This window comes from Coffea eugenioides, chromosome 9 (assembly GCF_003713205.1).
Source record: "Coffea eugenioides isolate CCC68of chromosome 9, Ceug_1.0, whole genome shotgun sequence".
NCBI classification, from domain to species: domain Eukaryota; kingdom Viridiplantae; phylum Streptophyta; class Magnoliopsida; order Gentianales; family Rubiaceae; genus Coffea; species Coffea eugenioides.
In genome coordinates this window covers 2,235,292-2,260,529 of record NC_040043.1, presented here as the reverse complement: position 1 = coordinate 2,260,529, position 25,238 = coordinate 2,235,292, and the positions used below count along the sequence as shown (strand labels likewise).

Below are 25,238 nucleotides of genomic sequence, written 5' to 3'. Positions count from 1 at the left end.
TTATTAACAGTTTATCCCTAATTTTTTTTTTCCAAGAAAGTTACCCTAACTGGTCTACCTTTTCAGCGTTTCTTGGATCCTTTACTTTAAACTCTTTTGTTCATTAATTAGCAATTAAACATGTCCAATCTTGCGGCCAATTTCTTCATATGTGAGACCAAAAAAAAAAAAAGTCATCCCCTCAACGAGACTGTTTTGGAGCAATTCCGACACGACTCGCACTCTTGGAAATTAAGAACAGGTGGTCACCGTTAACTGACCTCAACACCTATCCTCCGACACCCCTTCTCTCCCAGAAATCATCAGAGAGAGAGAGAGAGAGGAATGCCTCAAAGGACGGGCATGTCGTACAACTCTATATTGTAATGTCTACTTGAGGGTCTTATCCAAGAGAAAATACCAATTGATGTAGCAAGTCAGTCAGACATTGCTTTCTTGTTCAGTTACCAATTGGCTGAACAGTATTTTCTAGTAGATCCCCTTTAGATTAGTCTTTGACTCAATTTAGCGATGACTCCTGAGTGTTTCTAATCTTATTGGGTGTGTTTTAATTTCCGTTTCCGGAAAAAAAAAAAAAAAAAAAAAGTCAGACATTGCTTGACTATATTGTCGACCTTCCCTTGATTTTTTGATGTATTTTCGAGAAATTACTAATTTTAACAGAAGATGACTCGGGCCAAAGAGTTAGCAAGTAGATCAGCGTGAGATCATGAATTATCAAACTACCTCGCAATACAGATGCGCCAACCTCTCCGCAAAAATTAACTGCAACCAGCAGCGAATACTGCATACATGATATATCAGAGTGGCAAATATTGTTCTCCCTCTCAATTACTTGGTTCTTAGGAAGAAAAGCAAACAGCAGAGTGCAATTACTTTGAGCTACTTAATAAAAACTGGGAGTATATACATACATTGTTACCAATGAAATACAAAGTTCTTGTAAAGATGAACGAATGATAGGCGGCCACTAACACAGCTACAAAGAAAGGAAAATAATGAAGATTTGCATTATACACCTACCACGTGGTTATGAGGAGCAGTGTCTAACTCTCTTCAGAATGCAGAGACGAAGACGTTGGCTTAGAGCCTCCAGCTTTTCAAACTTGTCACGTTTGGATTTCTTTTTTGTTGTTGAAACCGCCTTCTTATTCTTTTCATCATGTGTTGTATCTATTGCTGTCTGTCGGACGCTTCGAACAGGTGTAGCAAGCACCTTTAGAGTCCTCTGAAATGACTTAAAATCATCAGAAGGTTTAGTTTGCCCTCTATGACACTGATCAAGCACCATTCACAAGCCAATGTCATCATGCACCCCCACCCCCCTTCTCTTCTCCCAAAAAAAAAAAAAAGAAAGATATGCAAACACATTATCTTCTAGCTTGCAGTGCTAGGTCCTCTGAAAGACAACTTCGGCAAGACAGACATGTTAATTGTTGTCCAGAGTCCCCCCGGTTTTTTTTTTTTTTTTGGGGTGGGCCCGCACGGCCCGGGGGGTGGGGGAGGGGAGAGAGGGGGAAGCAAGAGTGAAGAAGATACCTGATCACTTACATCATCTGTACAATCCAAGCAAGGTTCATCATCACTGCCAAGAGATGAGCATCTTCCCCAACTTTCCCTATTTGAACTGGTGTATGAGCAAGACTCCTCATTCTGGCCACTGGGCTTGTCCTGACAAATCAGGGTTGCATATCCACCATTTAGCAAGCTTAAGGAGCATTTCTTTAATGCGTCCAAAACGGGATCACTTTTTGCGTCAAGGTTAAAACATGCCAGCCATACAATTATACTAGATTAGGAAAATGCTTAATAGTGTATGACAAAAGACCTTGATTTTTGAAATGAAGCGGATACAGAAATCCAGAAAATAAAGATGATAGGAAATTGATGAATCAATGAACAAGACACAAGCACCCATGCAAGCATATTAATATTCAGGGACAAACACCAATTAATGATAAAAATTCCCAGTTCTCGTGAAATTCAGTTATTAGTATGACTAGGAATGCGATACTGGCACTCCCACTTAACTTTATACCCCCGTCAAATGACTCAAACAGCCACAGTTTCCCGCATCCTCTCCAGCCGTCTTACCCAATTCCCCAGTCCAACCACACTCGAGGGCCATGACCCTTCCTCAAACTTAGTAGTTAACAATTTCCTGCTATGATAGTCTAGAACCTGATCCATCCATTTACACCTGCATACCTTTTTTGAGATTCCATGAGTTGAATACCACTATAAAAGGCATAGACTACAAAAGGAGACAGTAGACATGGACGCACATTAAATTTGCACATTAGAAAATCTTTTGTACCCAATTTCCTCCTCCCTCCACTAAATAAAAACCATTCCAGTGGTTAAAGCCACCAATTGTTTGCGTTTCTGTTCGAATGTTCAATTCCTTTGGGAGGACGATGAGATTTTTTGATGAAGAGAGCAATGAAGGGAGATAATGGGTTTGGAGAAACACAAAAGCTGAGCAGGTATTGGTTCTTTATTGATCAACAACTGTTCTGAGGAAAGGAAAACAGGTTATATTTTTCCCCTTTGTTTCCGGGGGGGGGGGGGGGGACAGAGGATTTCAGGCAGAATGCTAGAACAAGGTGGGAATATTTGAGTCATTTAACCAGGGTTATAAATTAATCCTCAACAACTTGTGTCAATATACTACTAGTATAACTGGTGCTTTTTTCCCTTTCCTATTCTGGATAACTATAATTACTCCAAGAAGCAAAAGGCACAAGTCAGATTTCACTGTCCCATACAATAATCTGTATTGCCTCCCAGTTAGTATTTAAAAAATGAAAATAAACAAAATTATCTGTCAGTAAGAAACTCATATTCTCTGATCCAGAAGTATACTTTTCCAAATCCAATTACCCTTTCACAATGCTCATCTCCTACTTTCAAGCTTAGAATCAATAATGTCCTATTGGCCACGAAAAATAACAAAGAGCATCAAGATAAAGATAATTTACACCCAATAATTTTTTTCTTACACTGGAATACACATTTATTCTAAGACATAAAACCACTGTCTCATTGTAGTCTTCAGATTAAATAATTACCTCCTGTAATTTAGTGAATCCTGTAAATGAGGACTAAAAGACAGAATCCCTAGTTATACAAAGTGATGACAAAGCAATACAAATATATACAGGCTACAGCCTTTATATTTTTTCTCATATCTTCATGTTTCTAATACTACCACATAGACAATCTTCTCACTTTTGAACTAAAACTTTCTTTCTTTCCTTAGGCTTGGAGATGTCCATTATATGCATATTAATGATGATGTTTTACAAACATCTAAGAGATCATAAAGAAAAAATGCAAATTAAGATGGTTACATCAAATGCTGAAAAACACCATATATTGTGATCCAGGACCAGCAGTGTCGATTAATAATTTCTGATTATGTGTTTAAGTTGTGTTAAGAGTGGTTTAAATCAGTGTTTTAGTTTATAGTCCTCTTTTCTGCTTATTATTGAGGATAAGGATTAGAATTTTATAAAACAGTATGATACAGTAGGACTTAAGGTTTGGTTAGCGTTTCTCCATAACATAGTACTTGGTTGTAAGTTGTTACCAAATTTATATTCTTTTTCAGAAAATTAGAGCTAGCTTTCTCTATTGCCAAGTTTGGTAGTGCAAGAGGGAATAGAAAAGAAACGAAAAGAACAAAACAGAAGAGATAGGGTAACTACTCTCTTCCATGTTGTTCGTGAGTAGTTGAAGAGAATTGAAGGGGAAAAGATGATTAACATGTGTAGTTTACACATTCGCCCTCAAACTTAAACTCGTTGGTTTTGTTTTGATAGGCAAATGTGACAATTTGTGGGCTTCAAATGGCCCATTCACTTCCCAATTGCCTCCAATTTCAGAGAGAGTATCCTTTAGTTTCCATCCTCCCATTTCTCTCTACTTATAACTCCCATGCGAAAAGATACCAATATCTCTTTCTTTACCTTCTCTCACACCATTTCCTTCCATCCAAAAGGAAAGCATCTGTTTTGCATCATCATTCTCCCCTAATTATCTTTTGTTCAGAATCCATCTTGTTTCTTCCCTAGGATTATTTCTTTCAAGATCCGATTATCCTTGCTACAATGAATTTGGTATTAGGAGTTAAAGGTTTGAGATGCCACCACATGCAAGAGCCCAAAGCTTAACCAATAGCAAGGTTAGATGATGGAGATGTAGGATATCACATAATAGCTCATGCTACAGGTTCAAAAGCTAGAGTGTAGGGATTGTGCAGAAGCTAGAGCAAGGTTACCAGTAGGTGACAGGAACCCTTGAACCTATAAAAAAGAGGCAACAAGGAAGAAGACTGATGATGAGAAGAGCATCAACCATTTCATTGTCCTGCAGATATCAACATCTGGATTGCAGTAGACTTGAAGAATGGTTGGGAAGAGCTCTGGATTTAAATTCTGAAGGAGTTAAAATTGTAGTTCCAAACTTTAACAGAAGCATGGATGCAGAAGATTTCCTTCATTCTAAGTCTTGTGCGAAGGACCAATTTGACTCGAAGCCCACAGCTGAAGATTGCAGAATTTTGGTTGAGAAGGCGACATTAAAGGGAACAGGACATGACTACCCTTGTCTACAGCAGCAAGTTCACTTGGACGATGTTTTGGAGGATGGAGACTATGAAGAATGGTAATCTGAGCTTCCTAATTATGATCAATATGGTGATGAAGAGCAAGGGCACCTTGTTTGTAGGGATAATGCCAGCACCATATTGATGGCCTTACCCTTTTAGTCAAGTCCCTTACCAAAACCTAACAGGCAACCTTAACGGTTTATATCCCATTATCAAACTTGCCTGCTATCGGTTTTGGATTAACCACCTATACCCTGTACCACCTAATTAAACCTGTCAAATCCTTTATGAAACCAAAATACACGCATCTAAATGGTTTGAAATATCTCAAAACTAACTTTTGAGATTGAGACTTGAGAGGATGAGTGTTAATCTCATGATTTGACTACATAAATTTATTGTGATTGAGTCTTGCTATAAAAGTTGCCAGCCTACACAACAATTATATATATATATATATATATATAGAGAGAGAGAGAGAGAGAGAGAGAGAGGGAGGGAGGGAGGGAGAGAGAGAATATCGAATATCGGGAGTCGGATATAAGGACCTCTTAGCAAACCCTCGGATAACTTGTTGGCAACCCCTAGTCAAATAAGTTACCTGTCAGTCATACATACCATCGGATTAATCATCAGGCCATGTACCTGCAGGTATTGGGTTTTGCAATCCATAGTCAAATTCTCTATGCTGGGAAATTTAAGATTTGTGGACATGGCTATAGTTATTCATCCAGAATGGAGGTGAAAACTATGAGGGTCATGGTATAATTTACAAATAATATACGGGCAGAACCATTAGTACAATAAAAGCTGTGTGGAACTTTTATAAGTTCTTCAAAGATTTGTGGGTTTATTATGCAAAAACAAGCTTTGGTACAAAGAAAAAACCCTACAGCAGCCTCACATCTCTTCAACTCCTCTAGCCATCAACCAACCTTTCTTTTCTATCCAGAACATTCCAAAAAATGCAACAGCCACCAGCAATTTCTCTGGTGGTCAATCTTCACCATGCAGCCATTGCAACAATATTAACATCATTCGTTTCCTCTTGCCAAGTAGATCTGGTTGAATGATAAGTGATATTTTCTCTATCTCTATGTCATCTCTATCTTCTCCATTTTCACCTCCAGAGACACCAGCTAACCTACCTACAGCTTGCATCCGTAACCATGTCTTATCGTGTCGATATGGGTATGATAAGGCAAACTGACAAGTCCATGTAACATTGCAACGCGGTAAACAAAGTAATTGGTTCTTTTCATTCAATACCATTCAATAGAATACAAACCCATAGTCATGTGGGCTCACTAGAGGTGCTGCATGATACACTTCAATCATGTCCATATGTGCATGCCATTACTTGCGAGGGTCAATGAGACATTTTCAAGTGCTGGTTCCTATCAATTTTCATATGAAAGGATAGAATGGGATTTGTGAAGCTTCACCAGCAAACTCATATTTTAATGAACCCAAACAACTAAGAAAGCTAAAGGCTTAGATAATGGAAAAAGTGAAGATGAATTTGGTGACTTAAATTTGATGCGGGCAGCCAAAAGGGTTTGACCTTCAAAGAAAAGTAACTCCAGCAAAAAAACTACAATCCCTGATATTGCCTTAGCTACCTAGACTTTTTGATCCCATATTTGTCAGTTCTCACTTATTCAGCATATACTGAAAGAGCATTTCAATGCCCTTAAAATTATATTTCTATTGGAACAAAAAGCTATTACTCATACAACAAAATAACCTACATAAGACCAACTTTGTCAAAATATTCCAGCATTGTCTGAATTGTCCAAACATCTTTACAACACCTCCATGCATTTTTCATTAATGTGTTAACTAAGCGGCTTTGACAGGAGAAGCTTACACTTTCTTGACTCGAGCTTTCTTAACCTACCAAAGTAGTTCTGACTCCTCAAGGCAATAAAAAATTATACAAAGGCCTCAAACATGAACAAGGACACCCCTTTTTCAGCGCAAGATCATTAAATGTTGTTTGGATCAATCATAGGAAACATGTCAGAACACAGGCAGCAAGTTTTGTTGTAAAGGGGATCATAATACTGTAAATAGATACCAACCAAAATTATTTATGCTTGGATTTAGAACACAAAAAGATGATAGAAGATGGGCAGAGTCAATGGTGGACTGATGCTTGTAAACGAGGTCTAAAAATGCAACAAGTGTTTTTCCCGGAGAGTAGATTTCAGTTCAGTCCAAAAATATGGTTGAATTGGTAAAGGTACAAGGAATTTACAAAGTCTCTTCATGTCCTTTGATGAAGAAGGATGCAATGGCAATGACATGCTACGAGGAACTCAATACAGAATGAAAGAAAACTAAGCACGGAAGGGGAAAATGCAATTAGCTTCAAAAAGTAGAGAAAATCCAAAGGGTGTAGAGAGAGAGAGGACTAGAGCTTGACTTAGGGTTTGTACTAGGTATATAGACCGCAAGTTTCCAGTTTGTAGACATATATGGAAAACAGGCTTAAAGATTGAACCACCTCTATAAATTTTCAAGTGATATCAATTGACGCATGCAGGAGGATGAAGGGTTGGGACTTTAAGTATCTACTAGTTTCTGTTTATGACTTCTCAAGATTTACTTGCTTTGCCTCATGATGAAAGAACAGTGTATACTATGTGCTCATGTTCAAGGTAAAAAATCAGTTTCATATACCAGCTCGTATTTGTATTGATAAAGTAAAAAATAAATTTCCAACCCATTCAACACTTTTACAGAAAAGTGTTGCATACAGAAAAGTTTGTCTTCAAACTCCACCTAAAAAAATGGAGTTGCTAAAACAAAAATGCCTTCTTGTTGCATATATATGTGCAAAAACAGTTTTGGGGGGGATGCTATTCTAACTGCATGTTGTCTAATGATACCATGCCTGGTCAATGACATCATGAGGAAGAAACAAATTAGTCAACTCAAAACCAAATGACAGTGACTGGAGTTACCTGAAATCTCTCTCAACTTGCTTGGAAATCCCTAGGAAACTGATGTGGAATTAAGACTCCCTCCGAACTCCAGGAGGATTGAAGAACAAAAAATGCAAATCACAGCTCTAATACCATGTCAAGGTAGTTTTGGAGAACGAAGAGTCTACATAATGTGGCTAACTTAGTAGCATCTATGGCAGTAGCATTTGGTTGTAATTACGATGATACCTTTACTTTAACTCTCAACAACATCCACACCCACTCTCAGCTTTGACTTTCCTCGAGATCATATTACCCAAAAAACAAGAAAAATGGATGAATAATGCAAGTACGAAACCAGGGAAACCAACAGAGCTTCAGTATAAAGTAGCTTAGAATTTGATGTGGGTATATGTGCGTCAAAGAGAAATTTAAAGCTCAGTTATTTTTTTACCACATCATGTAGCATTAGACAACTCAGAAAATTGATATCACACAGGTATGCAATAATAGAAATAAAAACACACCAAAAGATTTCGAACAGCCAACAATACCTGTGCATGTGATGAATCAGCACAATTCACTAGGTTGTCCTCAATGACCAGTGAATCCTGCAATCAGTTAAAGAACTAACATCTGCAATCAATGAACTTAAAAACAATTTTCACGTTCATCAATCTATGCTCCAATAAATATGAATAACTTTCTCATTCAAGAAAACAAGAACTAAAACACCAGAGGAAATATTCATACAAGTACACTCACAACTGGAGCAATCTCAGAAAGAAGTTCGCCCACTGACTTTGCTGTTGAAATGCCAGGGGGAGCAGACGATGAACTAGAAGCATCCGCGCCAACACTTTGAAGACCAGCTATGATCTCATATAACAGATTCTAAAGGGAAAAACAAATCTTACCATCAGCTCACATTGAAAGAATAATCAGAGACCCACAAACATCAGGTTAACCACAAGCAGCAAGCAGAGTGCTTAGTGGCTACAAGCTTGATGTTATAACCAAAGATACATAGTCAGCTGTCTATTGAATTGCAAAATTAGTACAGTAAAATGAGAAGGCATTACCCAGAATTAACCCATTCTTTCTAGTTTTGATATAGATTATGCCACAATCAATCAACTCCAACCCCCTCCCCCCACTAGCAGCATAAACAAATAATACATACAAGCAGACAAAATTCCATTCAGGTATATCAGGATGACACCTTTCCCAATTCACATAAATAACAAAATCTAGAGATTAATTGGAATTTGAGTTAATTAAACAGGGGATTGAAGCTGAGGAGACCTCGGTCTAGTGGCTAAGCTTGAGGCCCTAGGAATTAAAGGTCCTGGTTTTGAGTCCCCTTCCCCCTTCCCGCTTCTTAAATCCTACCTCTCCCCTGCCTAAAAAAATAGCAAAAAAACAGGGGATTAAAAATGCCTCCTAATCATTGAACACATTTAAGCAAATTGAGGTCCAGCAATGATATAATGTAAAGTTCACTGCCCATATTCACACGGTATGAAGTTTCAACAGTTTACGAGAAACCAAAGTTCACTAACTTTTAGTATCTAGGATATGGTTTGTATCAATGAACATCCACCACCTCTTGTCTTCTTGCCACCCAAACAGCAAAAGAATATAGACAAGCACTATTGAATCACAAATGACAATATGATAAGTAGAAGTTACCTCATCTGGATCATCACTGACCTTGAGGTCCCCCAAATCAGAGTATTTCTCTTTTTTACTTGTATGGGCAGGTGTAAGTTGAGGAGGGTGAAGAACATTATAGAAGAATATTGTTACTGAGTCATAATAAAACTGAGGTCGAGAGGAATTGTGGTCGCCATCAAACTTGATCATATTCTTATCACCCTGTCAAAGAACAACACTGAGAACTACACAACCATGATACATATATAGTGTGCATCATATACATAAAAGAAATGATCTCACAATAGAATCTATACCGCATAAGACCCAAAAATTAGATCTGAGTGGTGAGGCTGAATAAATTTGTCATTTTTAGCATGCCCAAACAAAGCAGGAATAAATGTTCTGGGCGCAACCTGCAGGTGGAGTGAAAAAAGAAATGCAATACAATGATGAACCACAGAATCAACACCAAGCCTCCTCAAGATGAAAAAAGACAAGGAGGCTAACATGCAGGCAAGTTACCAGAAAAGAGAAAGAAAACAAACAAACAAACATGCTGGCCACTTGTGCAGATTACAATGATTTTCTTCTAACCTTTGCTTTCAAAGATAGGGACCGTCAAACATGCATTAGCTTTTGTAACAGCTGCTTAAACAAGATATTATGAAGTCTGTTTGAAAATCTACAAGGTACTATTGGAGTTATAAGAATTTAAAAGCAACGTCATTGTCAAAAGCTCCACAACAGGCACTTCAGGTTTTTCAGTTTAAAATGGTTATCCAAAATCATTATGTCAACAGCAACTAAGAACACCTCAAATACCTATTAAGTTCAAAAAATGTAAATTAACTTTGCTGAAGCAAATGAAATAGGCCGATAGTCTAGAAGCCATGGAGATTTCATGCATGCACCCAAGTTTATCATTTTAAAGAATCATATGAGTTATCAAAACCTGTACGCAGTCGAGGTTCATAATATCAAATTTGGCCTTCTTCTGAATCACTCGCCGCATGTATTGAAGAGCCACCTTAACCTGGAGACAGAGGGAAGTCTCAGTGCATTAAAAGAACCAAGTTAGGAGGCTATTTGACTCCATTTTCTTTTTTAGAATTTAAAAAATGTTGTATCTTGAAAGATTTCTACAATGGTGGTACAGTGGCTTCTAATGAGATTCACCTATTGATTCCTACATGACAATTTCATTTCCTTTCTTTTCCACCCTTTCCAGCTGTCTTCCATCCCCTTTTTCCTTCTTTCTTTGCACCTTCTGTTTCCCTCTTCAGTCTTCCCACTCCCAGCTCTTGCCCTTCCCCTGGTCCCTCCCCTCTCCTACCTCCCTCCCCACATCTTTATCCAGTGCATCCCTTTTCCCCCTCCCAGCTCCTTTAAACTCCCTCAGCCCTTCCCCATCCCTCTCCCTTCTCCCTCCGCTCACAAAAGCATAAACATCAATGGGTGGTCAAAAGTGTTATTAAGGGGTATTCATCTTCTCATACTTACGGCAATCAAAATCAAATATGATGTCACTGACTAGCTGAAAAATAAAAGTAGAATGGGGAGGGGCTTGAATGGAATTCTTCAGAAGAAACTTGTCCAAAGAGCGGCAAAGACCTAGAGTAAAATTGTTGCACAGCATGAAGTCAGGAAAATCAGCATAATGCTGCCCTCAAGTGGCGCTATTGCAGCAAGAGAAATGCAGATTACTAGGAGAAAGAGAAAATCAGACAAGATGACTGAGGTATATGAAAAGAAGGATTGCAGCAGTGAAGTCAATTTCCTTTTGGTAATAAAAGGGGGAAATAAACAGGCCAAAAAAATGGTAGAGAAGAAAAGAAAGGAGAAGAAAGGAGGAAAAGAGAAGATGAGGAAAAAGCACAGTAACTACAAACAGTAATGCCTCAGCATTTCTTTGAATCATTTGAAAGATAATAAAAAATGTCTCTTAAATTAAGAAAGAATATGAAAATAGTCAATAATAAACATTTACTGAGTGCAATTCTCTTTTGTTTAAATGAAAAAATTTCGAACGTGTTCAAACAGTGGCAGCTTTCGTATATTGGCAAGCATCTTATTTGCATGCACTCCCGCCGTTGCAGTGGCAGCTTTCGTATATTGGCAAGCATCTTATTTGCATGCACTCCCACCATAGCATATCGATAGGCCTACTCTTACTTTCACACAACACTTTTATTATTGTATTTATTACTCCAACTAGAATAATTTTTTATTAATGGAGTAGTATATTTCTTAACAAAGATGTACATTAAATGGGGCATATTAGTAAATTAATTACCATTTTAAAAAGGAAATAGACCTATAATTTGCCAGGAAATCAAATCATGAACCATGTAAGTTTGATCTGGCATAACGATGTTTGAAGTTGACTTTGGTTAAAATTGCAAAAAGATTTCATTCTTTCCTAATTGAATACAGCGTTTTCCCACATTACAAATTAGTAGATCTCACACCTAACATTAAGGAACTCTTTAATTAAAAAGGGAAGGAGAACACTCAATCTGGATTTAGTTCAACTAAATCTGTAAAGAGAGTAGGATAATATAAAAATCAATCAAGACACCTAACCACTTAATATATATGCTGCAAAATCAACTACAAGAAATATTAAAAGTGAAAAGAAAAGAAACCTACAGAAGAAAAAATTTTTAAAATAGGATTAATCTTTCTTACACTAAAAAGTTTAAAAATAGGATTAATCTTTCCTACACTGATAGTGTATACACTCTCAGTCTTGAATGAATGACAACTATGCAAACTTTGAATTTGAAATCCAACTTTTGCACGTGTTATAAATCTAACGGTGATGGTGTATATACACTATCAGTGCATATAAAATTTACCCTTAAAAATATACTTTGATATTCAAGAAAAATATTTCCAAGTAAAACTGCACTTATTGTCCACAGATTGCTAACTAGAACAAATCATTCAGCTTACACAAATTGATAATAAAAATGAAAGGAACAACAATAATTTGCACTCCTGTAAGGATTTTTCTGTCTCAGGAGCAAAAACAATTATGTCCACTAGACATGTACTCCCAACAAAACATAAAAACCTATCATTTCTATTTCTTCCTAGGGAATAATGCTTACAAAACAAATAAGCTATACAGACATGTTTACGGATGTATTTACACGTTGGTTAGGAGACAGTTAAATTTTATTTCCAAAATATACTTCGAACAGAATAAACAAACAAAAGAAGGGACACATACAGTAAATTTAGGAAGCCGGATTTTGTATACATCCACAAGTTCCATCATTAGGTGAAACAAATTTGAGAATGCACTGTCCAACACCATTCCCGCTACCGAAGGGTCTTCTGCTCCATAAAGAAGGCTGCATTTATGATATACAAAACCACATAACTAACTATCCTAGCAAAGTCAGAGCTCGTCTGCTTGAAAAAGGCTCATCAGCAAGCATTTTAATTTTGTGACAGACAGAGTAAAAATTTCACCAATATACAGAAATTTCAGCAAGCATTTTAATTTTGTAATCAAAGAGAAATTTCACCAATATATGAAAAACTCAGTGGAGAGGGTTCCTGCACATGTAGAGTTTGAGGTGAATCAGTTTGCTAAATGGTCCTTGACCTACCCTCTGCATGAAGACAATCTATTTTGTGTTTTGAACTAGTAATCTCCAACATGACAATGAGGGAATTTAAGCTACCAAAGAAATAGAAATTTTTCACTGCCAGAAATAAGTTAACTCATAAAGCTCAAGATAAATCCTTTTGAGAAAAGAAAACAGAAGGCCTAAAGAAGAAGAGGTAGAGCACAAACTAGATTAAGTAAAGAAGTAAAGAGAATGAGCTAATCATAGATAGCGTATTGATCAATGTGTGCACTCATCCAGAATAGGAGCCTAATCACCACCCAAAATACCCAAGTAGTAGCCTACAACCTACAATTTAAGAAACTTCACACCAATCCCCACTGTGATTAGGATGTCAAAAATTTCGGAAGATTCAATATTGATCCAAAGGTACACTATCTATTTATTAGTATTTAGAAAAGTTAATCCCTGTATGATGTAGTTGAACTCTTGCTCTTTTGTCAAACTGAAGCCTAGATATCACAAGATCTTAACCTTCACTCATGAACTTCCTCAAGCTCAGGTAATTGATCTACAGGTTTCTTATGATATGTTATATTAAATTGTTCTAGCAATGCTCTCCTGTCCAACATATGACTATCAATTCAATAAGCTTCATTCTCTCAGGATGTTGGCCTGGACGAAACATGAGCTATTGCCCCGTTACCTTGCCCCAAATTCATTGGTTACCAGTTTTCAGAGCAAAGCAGTATATTATCCCTTTAACCAATTAAATGTTGTATGAGCTATGGCACAATGCATAGATTATGCACTTGACCTGGCAAGGGCTATTCATCTCTTGCTCTTTGAGGATATCAAGCACCAAAACAAAGACAGAACACCAAATAGTTGACTTTTGATCTGAGAACCAGCCAAATATGCATATCTGAACCATCAAATGGGTATCCCAAAATCTACAAAGCACTTCAACGGTATCTCAAAAAGATGCAATAACTGCAACTCATATGACAAACTGAGGATCCTTAAGCAATTGACTAATCACACTAACAAGAACAGAAACATTCGGTTTAGTCACAATGAGATGATTCAACTTCCCAACCAGTCTTCAGTACTTTACTAAATGATCTAAAAACTCAAGCACTATCACATTGATGTGACAATTGATCCATCATCCACATAAGAACTCCAAACTATCTGATGCTTCTTCGGCTAAACAAAATATACAGTTAGGATGTGCGCTATGAGCAAGCAGTGCAAAAAAATCCTTTTCTTTTCCGGTTCCAAAACTCCTGGTGCTTCCCCTTATACCCGCCAATCAGTCTATCTCAAATCTATTGTCTCGCTTGTTAGTCAAGTTTAGGAGCCCTGACAGAATTTTTGGGATATTTGAAGAAGTACATTTGGACCAATTATCCGAACTTCAGTGAACATAGTTAGAACATCCTTTGAATGCAAGCAAATTCTACAGCATGACGAAGCACCTTCATAAGAACTAACTAAACCTGAAGATTTTACACTCCCACATTTTTTTTGTCTAATCTTTCTGTTATAATTTGACCATTCAACGTGATATTGTTCAATATTCAAAACAAAAGGACAGAATTCTGTATCTGATATCTCTGCATAACAAGCTAAAGCCAATAAACTTAATAAAATATGTGATACTATTACATTTTTTCATAATCATTTTAAATTTCTTGAAAAAGATGACATAGATTACCATAAAAATAAATAAACAAGATAGTTCAAAGAGTTTCTCCCAAAACAAAAAAAGAAATTAGGTAAAATAAAGCTTTAATTCCTGGACAAAAAATCTAAAATCAAAATTGTAAGCTTTTTCTTTATCTTTTTACCAATTCCAAACACTGTAAACATTAAGTATCTCCTTTTCATTTGCTTCCACTCCCATGCAATAAGATAGCAACTACATTTTTTGATGCCTTTCAATTCTATGCAATGATATTCTTTCTTTTGCTTTCCTTTACTTCAACCCAACAGATTTTTAGGGTTTGAAAATCACCCCTAAGGCACTGATTTTCTCATTAGACCCAATAAAGCAATCTTATCCCATGAAGAGGCTACATTAAGCTACTCTAATTTGATACTACCACAGCAATTCGAGTTGTGCACTGGCCCAGCAACACAGGTAGCCTAAACCACTCCCCAAAACTTTTAAGACCTGCTAGTGGTATATAAGCTACAATCTTGTACACTATTCAGTACATCCAAGATATTTGACATTGGACAAACATTCATGATTTCTCTATTACTGCTCCAATAATCTCTGTTTCAGAATGATATTAAATTATTCTTACTAGTTTCTACAAGATCTAGAATTAGCTTTTACCAGATTACCTATTAAATTTAATTCTTGCCATAGGTTGTTGAATCGAGTCTCTCATTTCATGCTGAAAACATTAAGTTTCCTCTTTGGGATAGCATTCAGAATATCACACCAATGTAAATTGACAGGATTAACAGTACATTGACAGGAACAAATAGCAACAATAGGAAATACAAAAGCCAAAGCAATACTCTAGTTGTTAGGGGCTGTATGATTGAACTGATCATTAATTAAATGTCAAATCACCTAGTCACTGCACCCATTGACCGTCCCCAGAGACCAATGCGTGAAATGTTTGGATTGCTTCTCAGATACGAGACCACAACCTTGAGGTCATTTTTCTGGCACAAAATAAATAGAGTCATTTCTGCAGGGAAAACATTTTAGGAAATAGTGAGAGAGGATAATGAGGAAAACATACCTCATGCCAACCAAGACTAACATAATCACCACCAGATAAGCCTGAACCCGAAAAATCAAGGGTGAACAGAGTAATGTTTGAGGGAAGAAGAATTACTGCAGCCTCATTTGCATCTGCCCTACATCCACTGCAGGACCCACATCATAAACAGCCAGCAAGTAAAATTCTTTAGATGCAAGCACTTTACTAGTCCAACAATGCCAAAAATACAAAAAATTGCCATAGATTGGATGAATGAATGACTGTACAAGAAATTCATGGAATGCAGATTTCTATAGCCACTGCATGTTTAATACTGCATTTTGTAAAGCCAGCAGTTAGTTTCAAACAAATTAAAATCATGCATGGCAGCAATTAAAATGGTTTCGGCGAGAATTTATAACACGAAATAGAACAAGTCAATAACTGGATAATGCAATCATAAGAACAGTTAATACTATCTACTACATGCTTAGTTCTACATTCAAAATTTAGCAATGACTTTTCACCAAATTGAAGTAATGTGATTGAAAGTGACGCACCTGTTTCCATGGCAGTATACAACACAAGGTAAAGGAGTTCCATCTGGAAAATGCGAAGGAACATAATGGCTACACTGTAATGTATGTCCACTTTCGTTCCTAAGCTGAAAATTTAAGCACAGGATGCCCTAAAGGCTTAGAACACCATCACATTAGCAGATTAAAGCTGCCCAAAGCAAAAAAGTCCAAATAAAGGTTGAGTAACAGATGCCCATACTTGCCTCCAAGTCTTGTCTCTTGTATTTTCTGCCAGCAAGAGTAAAATCTTTCTCCCACAAGTACTGATCTGGGTTATATTGAGCCCTGCTAACCAGAAAATGCTAAGAAGATAGTTGAAATAACCAACACTCAAATGCTAAACAAAGCTAACAGAAGTGTAGCCTAGGGTTACGACTTAATATAAAAGGGGGAAAAAGGAGCAGGTGTAAATCCACAGATAAGGCATAATTAAAGGGCTAAAGAAGCAAAACTGCTTATGCACAACAATTGAAAGGTCAAAAAATTCCATAGTGAAAATATGCATAGGTGGAATGTTGCAAGTGGAGAAGGGCAACTTGGAATCTTTTGTCCTCTGGACGTGTAAATGCTATCTCATACACTGTCAACTTCCCGTCTATGTATTGTCATTTTAATTCGTAAGCACATCGGAAACAAATCAGGAATTGCATCCTACTATATGCATTACTTTACCTGGGCGGGCGAATTACAAAATTAATAAACTGATCGATCATCTGGTGCAGCCAAAAAACAAAAAACAAAAAAAACCACACTTTTTGAGCTAGAGTAGATTGTCGAACAACATGATACAGTATTCAATGAGCTGCAACCAGGGAGACGGAAAAGCTTCTCCCTATACTTTCATTCTTGGTCCAACAACGTAGGCGATGGAAATCAAGAAGGGTAGCAAATGGCGAAGGGAAAACCAGAACACCAGAAATGAAATGGGGAAAATCCAACTGACTGGGGAGATAATTCGAACGATTCACGCCAGGAAATCGAAACTCTATCCAGAATTTCAACTAAAAGGTTGGTGTTGTAGGAAATCGAAACTCTATCTAGAATTTCAACTAAAACCACACTATTTTTGCGGTTGTCGAAACTTTAGATAGTACAAAATAGTAGAACTGACAATTCAGAAAATTGATTGGACAAAAACCCATCAGCTGCTAGTAATGGTACTTAGATGAGAGTCTTCCGTCTTCGTTAGGAAAAGAAAGAGGAAGAGGATCAGGAAAGGTGCAATCTTCCCATCAATGTCAGGAAAAAGAAGTAACCCGGGGGTGAATTCAAGAAAGCCCGACTCACTCCCCCCCTCCCACAGATGGGAGGTGTGCTCCACCTACGACTGCTTGTTCGATCTGGAACTCGGATGAAACAGTTAATGGGGTGGGAAAAAGAAAAGGAAAAGGAAAGCCACAAACCAAATGTAAAAAAGGAATTAAGTAGACCCAAGAACGAAGCACTCTCCGAACTCCGTGCTTACCAAAAAAAAAGTGTAAAATTTGTTTGCAGAACGCGTGTTAGTTCTTGGAAAAAACGAATGTAGCGCGTTTGGTTTTGAAAGACAAAAGAGAAGAAATAGATATGAATTATGGGATAATTTAGAAACCTCTCCTTCCTAAGGCCTTTGGACAGCAATTTTTCAAAGAAATATTGGTACGTTTTGGAGAACACATTTTTCAATCATCTTTTTATTTCACATATATCAAATTATTACAGTAATTTTTCTACAAAAAATCTAGAAAATACTAGCCTCCCTTAAGTTTACAATTTTGATAACAAAATCCATCTAAGTCAGAAAAAATACTATTAAAAGGACATTTTGAGGAGTGAGATGATAATTTTGTTCCATATATGTTCTTTTTTGATTATCCACAAATTATATTAGTAAAGAATAAAATAAAGGGAAAATGGCTAATTTCGTCCCTGTACTTTTATACTTGTGTCGATTTAGTCCCTTTATTTTATTCTTGGCCAATTAGATACCTTAACTTAAAATGCAAGTGCAATTGAGGCCCTTTGCGGCGGCGCCGCCAGAAAATATCAAGCAGGCGTGAAATTGACCACATAATAAGGGTTACTTTTAGAACATCACTTATGGGACTCTAAGAAAGCCAAATAAAATCATACGGTAGCAGAATTAAACTCTGAAATCATACCAAATTGAAAGAGACTTATGTAGAAAACAATTAGAGTTATAATCCAAGAGATATTTGGGCAAAATTCCAGTGATTGATGATGGACAAGAAAAAGGAGGCCGATGGGATTGCAACAACAGACAAAATGGGGTGCGAATCGAGCATGAAAGGCAATTTCGATGAAGGTTGCAGAAAAAAATGGTGAGAAGGAGGAGGAGGAGCAGCAGCAGCAGCAACAGCTCAGATTTGGGGATGACAGGCTCTTGCGATTGGGAGTGGTGGGTGGGTCAGAGAGCGAACCATTGGGTACGAGGTTGGCAATCCATTTGTTTGCAGCCTTAGTATAGTGCACTCCGTCCCAGCTGATGATTCCCCCGGGCTCTGCACAGGAACCTCCGTACACTTCACCGCCGTTCACAATCCCTTTGTTCCCGCACCACACATCATTCTCCAACCCATGAATGCCGCAGCAGATCTTCGAAGCCTCCTCAAATCCTGTCTTGTCTTTTCCAATTTCAGTTTACTCTTCTTTAGTACTCCTTCCTAATTCGATTGGTCCTATCTACTATACCCCCCATATGTATATATATATGCATAATCTGATATGCGCTTGGGTTTTTCACTTGTAATGTCCACTGGGGATCCCCCCTCTTTCACTTGTAATTATGGACAAAATTCCAGTTTGGTATGATTTCAGAGTTTAATTCTGCTACGTATGATTTTATTTGGCTTTCTTAGAGTCCCATAAGTGATGTTCCAAAAGTAACCCTTATTATGTGGTCAATTTCCCGCCCGCTTGATATTTTCTGGTGGCGCCGCCACAAAGGGCCTCAATTGAACTTGCATTTTAAGTTAAGGTATCTAATTGGCCAAGAATAAAATAAAGGGACTAAATCGGCACAAGTATAAAAGTATAGGGACGAAATTGGCCATTTTCCCTAAAATAAATAGTAAAAGTCAAGGGTACAAGTGAAATTCGAAAAGATGTACTAGGAACAACCGAAGCAACAGTAGTGATCTTTGCAATAGCTAGCGCAAACTTCAATGGCCGTCTTGTCTAACATTTACAACAGTACTATTTAAAGAACAAAACTAACTCTGTGAATCTATCATCATTGCAAGCATCTAAATCTAAGGTAAAAAATTAATTTGGTAAAGTGAAGTAAAATATTGGTGCAAAAACTATATGCGTCTTAGTCAACAAATTAGTAACAAACGCATGAATTAGTTTTGTCTCAACATAGTATTCAATAAAACAAACCGGCCACTTCTCAAAATTATATTATCTATTTCTTAGACTATATAAGTTTACAAATTCGCATGGATCATGAAAACACATAACAAACAGGATATTAAGTGTGCTCTCAAATTAGCAACAAAGGCATGAATCAATTTTGTTTCGACACAAGATACAACAACACAAACCAGTCATTTCTCAAAACAACCTGTATGCAATCATTTTTTATACATGAAAGGTTAGATCTCACTTTTTTAGTGAAAAAAATGAAAATAGATTATGTCAGATTTCACTTTTTAGAAGAAAAATAAATATAGTTCAATTCAAATCCTACTTTTTGTAAAGTAAATATGATTATGAATCGAGTCATTTATTTTACCATAAATGGGATCCAAATTTTTCACCAGTAAAAAGTGGTCGAAAATTTGGGTTGAAACTTAATTTTATTGACTTAATTTTATAAGGACATAAAATTACCATATTAATAGTAAAGGATGGAAAATTTTATTTAATGAAATGTGAGGAATATCATTAACAATTTTCTCTTAAAAATATCAGAAGATGTAAAGATGAAAGCTGGCTATCACCATTCTTCCACAACAATTTTTACCCAACAAAAAATCATTTCACAGTAATTTATTATAATAATTAGGTAATATTCATCAACTATTGCAATGCACCCAAAAAACTATTACTCGAGAAAGTAATCAAACTTTTTGCATGATTATAAGCCTTAAACTAAACATAGTTATGTATCTACTTTCAATTAAATACTTAAAATGCAGCAATTCACTTTTTCAGAAATATTCTGTATTCAAATTTTAGCAAAGTTAAACAATTGCGAGGGAATGGTTGGGTTGACTGATAGGATAGAAAAAGTTGTAAGTAAGAGATTTTGGATTCAAACCCTCTCCCTTACGAAAAAAAAAAGCAAAGATAAACTATTACATTTTAGTTCCCAGATTGCATTTTTAATTAATAGTTTTGTAAAATGACAGAAAGTGAAAAATTTTTAGTTTGGACAAGCCTATTTTGAGCCAAAAACCTAATTAAGTAAAATGACCGAGCTTGGTCCGTGATTTTTTAAACCTAAAAGGATCGTACAGTTTGATAGTCTGCCCCATCTTGAGCCTATCTGTGACAACCCCACCTTCCCCTAAGACGAACCAAAGGGTTCGGCGGACCGCCTGTCCAACTCTCGCCAGGACTCAATCATTCACCTCAGATAAAATCGAAACAAAACCACAAGACAAAGTATAATAACGATTCCAAGCTTAGAACATATACTTAGACTTTTCTATCTCAAAAGGAATTACAAAATCAAATGTACAAAAGTTCTCAATTCTTCATACATCCAACCCTTGCCAAATGCTAGAGCGAGAACCATTACAAAAGAATCAAAAGAACTAGACTAGACTAGTCGATACAGAGCTCTCGTCCTTACTCGCATCCCCTGTTAAGGAAAACAAAACTAACGAAATGAGGTAGAAACTTAGTGAGGTTCCAAACACACAAACAAATAAACAGTTCAATACATTAACCATAGATAGCAAGTAATTCAAGAAACATGACAATATAAAGCGATAATAACATTCATTAAAAGGATACGGGCTCACAGGGAGCCATTCGTTCATTCTCCTTTCATTCCCTTATTCCTCCAATCATTTGAAAATGCATTTCGATAAGTAAAATCCCTCATTTGCATTGACATTCGTTCATTCATTTCATTCACCACCTCCTGGACGTTGGCCAGGCTCCACCCGACAACAAGGTAATACTCGAGTATACCAAATATTCACCCAGGACAGGGATCAGTTCAGCCAAAAGGTTTACATTCATGCACATGTAACGTTTCAATCATTAAATCATTAAAAATTTCACATTTTATTTAGGTCGAGCGCGATAAAATACACACTCGCCTAAAAAACTCGTTTTAGAAATCCTTGAAAGAACTTAACACATTGTCAAACAATAACACAAGCCATGAAGTCAAGGAAAATATAACAAACAAGGAACACTCACCTATTTACGCAAAATAACGTCCAAAATATCCTTTCGGATAACACCCTCAATCACCAAGGAACCCTAATATAATCAAAAGAACACATTATGTTTCAACCATCAAGGATGTAAGTGATTCAAAGAAAATTCGAATACGTACTAGTACAAGGTATAAATATGATTTTGATAGTGAAAAGAGTACATTTAAACCAAAGGACATAAGTAAAATATTTATAAAACTTATACTCACTCGTAAACTTTAAAATCTCCATTTGGGTCGAAGTGACAAAGAAACGTATTTCTATTAGTCGAAAATTTCATTTTTCCAAAGGTACAAGTTTCGGCCGAATTCTAACTTATATACCTCGATAAAAGAAGCCGTACATACCCTAGATGGTTCACGTGGTATTCGCTCTCAAACCTTACTCAAGTCGCAAGTATATCTACCTAATTCTTAAGCGTAAATTTGGGCAGCACGCCCTTTGTATTTATCCATTTTTCAGCTATTTATGGCTTCATTCTTTTCCTCAATCAATCCCAAAGTCATACACAAAATCATCTCATTTCAATAGCCATTCCATAGGCTCCAAATCATACAAGTACAAAATCAAGTTAGGAGCATGTGCGGAAATGAAGGTTAAGTCAAGAAACAAAAGACAGATTTGACGTTGTTTTGCGTAACGGACACAACCGAGGCTACGCTTATCGGATTGGGGTGAAAGTTATACCATTTCGAAGCTAAGACAAAGGCCTACAATTTTGTTGAAAACCACTCAGTCCAGTTTGTAGTGTATCTAAGTCAAAATCTCAAATAACAGAACCAGAATCTCACATTCGGGCTTGTTAACCGCCTTATGCGTAAATGACAATAACTCATGCTACCGAAGTCCAAACGAGGTGATTTCAGGGGCATTGGAAAGCTAAAACACATCACTACAACTTTCGTGTGTTGGCCAAAGGCTAATTCAGTACACATCAGGGTGAACAGACACGGTTAGCATTATGAAATATCAAAATTGTCCACTGGACTAAACCTATGAGAGTCAGGGGTATTTTTGTCTTTTCATAGGCTACGTTGCTCCGATTGAGCTGAAATTTTGTAGACAACTATAAAACATTATTCTCTACAATTTTCATGTTTTATACTAAGTCTAATTCGGTCTCTAACATCACAAACTGGAACCGGGCAGAACTGAAACTTGAATTTCCAGAAATCTGGACTTTTGTTATAGTCAAGCCATAATTCACATTTTTACCTTAAAATTACCACTACTTTCTCCTTTACAAGATTATATACCATATAACACCTAACCCACAAGAAATATGAGTGAATAAATCAAAACCCTAACTCAATATTCGTTCCTCCAATCATCAAAACCATTTGAAACAAGCATCACAAGCACAACTCTAACATTAATACCCAACTTAATCATGATTAATGGAGAAAGAAAGAGTGATCAGCCATTATACCTCAAGACAAGACCTTGCAAGAGTGATCCTCTACTACTCCTTGAAATTTTTGGTTCCTTAAGCTTCCCAAGCTTCCAAACTAGTGATTAATCGATTTAATTTTTCTTGTTCTCACTTACAAAGGTTGGATTCAAGGTTGGAAATGGAAAACTCTCTTCACTCTCCTCCCTCTCCTTGCTCTAGGCCAAACCAGAAAAAAAATGATGAAGAATGAGCTCAAATGAAAGATAAGAAGGCAAGACAAAAGGGTTTGGTCAAAGGGCCATAGATGGCCAACAAGTGGCACCACCAAAATCCATCCAAAATTTTTTTCTTTTCCTTGCATTTTGAGTCAACATTTTCGGCTATAAGGACTGAGGATGAGGGAAATATTTTGCAACAATATCAAAGGTATGTGGTGGTAGGGAAGTGGTAGTCAAGTGGTGTGTTCAATCGATAGTGAACGTTACCCGTCGGTTCTAGCCGTTTTTCCTTAAATCGCGTATACTAGGGTTTTATCTTCTAATACACTAACTTATTATTATCACTTCTAATCACACACTTAATATCATCTAAAACTCACTCTTAATCACCACATTTATCGCACTAGCGGGCCCCACATCGATAATGCGTTTCAAATTTAACGTCCACTAACTCATACTAGAAAAATGAATTTAAAACTGTACTTGCTTGTAAAAATGCATAAAAATTTTAATATTTCTAAGGAAAGTATAAAATGTAGGCAAAGAAATAAAATAATCCTAATTCAATTGCCGCGCTCAACCGTACTTCCAACACATACACGTATATACATTTCGTTCACCCAAATACACGTAATATCAAAACCTTCATTTGTTGAAAACAAATGGTTAACACATTTTCACTTAACAAGAGGAAGTGAGAATAAACAAAAGGCTAAGAAAATGTAAAAATTTTAGGGTTCTCACACTATCAATACTTACTAAAACACACCCTAAGTGGTTTGCCTATGTTAAGCGAATTGATACATGGATTTTACCCATGTTCATACCCGATACTTTTTATACCAATTTTCTCATATTTTCTCTCTTTTCTAACAACTTAATCCTTTTTAAATAAATTTGAATTATATTTTATTATGATTTTACTCTATCTTCTAAAAAACTTTATTGTTATTTATAAATTCACTTAATTTATTTTATCCACATGTATTAACTTTATGTGGTGTTATTTTAATTGTTACTTTATTAAAGTTGCTAGAAATTATATTCATTCAAGGAGAAAATATGTTTTTGCATCTTTGGTATATGGTTTTAGGTTTTTAATCATATAAAATAATTGATTCAAAGATTAATAAAATACTTGAACAGTAAAAATTTTTCATGAATATGTAAGAAATTTATTTTATTTTTTGAATTATTCATACTTGCATAAATTCACAACTAATACTAATATAAAAAGAAACCGTAAGATACTTGTTATGTTTGAAAATCTATTAACATGAACGGATATTTCATACGCATATTATGAAATATTAGGTAGTTTTGTTTTTAACAGTATATTGGGTAGTTTATTGAAGCAATACACTAAACATTAGTAGGGCATCCAGATTTATTGAAACAATTGCTCAAATGAAAAATTAACAAATTATGCCTAAATTGCAGGATGCAATGGTAATGTGATAAAACATGAAAATTCAAAAAATTATTCTTGCAAATATACTTGGAAAATTCCTATAATAACCGTGCAAGCAGGAAGCCAGTGAGGCCGAGCTGTCCAATCCGAGTTTCTTGGTGCAAACATAATAAGGAATAAAGGCACAGGGTTGGGACTTTGTCCCCTGAAATAACTGCGATGTCTAAGTTAGCGTAACCATGTCTAGATGTCTTACCTTTGAGTGTGAGAATGGAAGGTATTTATAGTTTGAGGCATTGGTACGAATTTCAGAAAGTCAGGGAGCATTGATAGATAGAGAGGGAATATTAGGTCAGCTCTCCCAGACGTGATTTCTGGGTGCTATCATATCAGGCTGCGAGATCATCCGTCAGCAGCAATACAATACTAGGTCAAGTTTGGCTTTTTTTTTTTCTGGTTGATTTACCAGCTAAATTGATCAAAATGACCTTAAAGACTCGTTGTAGGGAGTTCAGTGACTTTTTGACTAAAAAAAAATTTGGTGATCAACTCGTGTCATTTTGAATATTTTAATGACTATTATAGCCATTTACTCGTTATAATATTAATTCGAGAAAATGTACATCATGCTTATAATTATGTTCTTTTCTTTATGCTAATAACTACTTGGAATCAAAATTTATCTTGCTTCATTTCAGTACCATTTGATTAACTGGTTACATTTTACTTGT

General features: G+C 36.3%; 1 protein-coding gene across 6 annotated transcripts; it reads right to left on the bottom strand.

The window, feature by feature from the left end:
• Positions 1-761: 761 nt before the first annotated feature.
• Positions 762-17,569, bottom strand: LOC113783238. Of its 6 annotated transcripts, none has more exons than XM_027329325.1 (13): positions 16,759-17,569; positions 16,290-16,371; positions 16,069-16,172; positions 15,548-15,674; positions 15,373-15,467; positions 12,437-12,560; positions 10,154-10,234; positions 9,516-9,614; positions 9,256-9,420; positions 8,296-8,436; positions 8,097-8,153; positions 1,540-1,671; positions 762-1,237 (listed from the first exon to the last, which is right to left on the bottom strand). In XM_027329325.1, the coding sequence occupies exons 1-13, from the start codon at positions 16,797-16,799 to the stop codon at positions 1,031-1,033; spliced, it is 1,455 nt and encodes a 484-aa protein (XP_027185126.1). In that variant the 5' UTR covers positions 16,800-17,569; the 3' UTR covers positions 762-1,030. The 6 variants fall into 6 exon arrangements, with proteins under 6 accessions (XP_027185126.1, XP_027185120.1, XP_027185124.1 ...); XM_027329319.1 differs by having other exon boundaries at positions 9,235-9,420; positions 16,759-17,568; XM_027329323.1 differs by having other exon boundaries at positions 1,552-1,671; positions 9,235-9,420; positions 16,759-17,568.
• Positions 17,570-25,238: the final 7,669 nt, after the last annotated feature.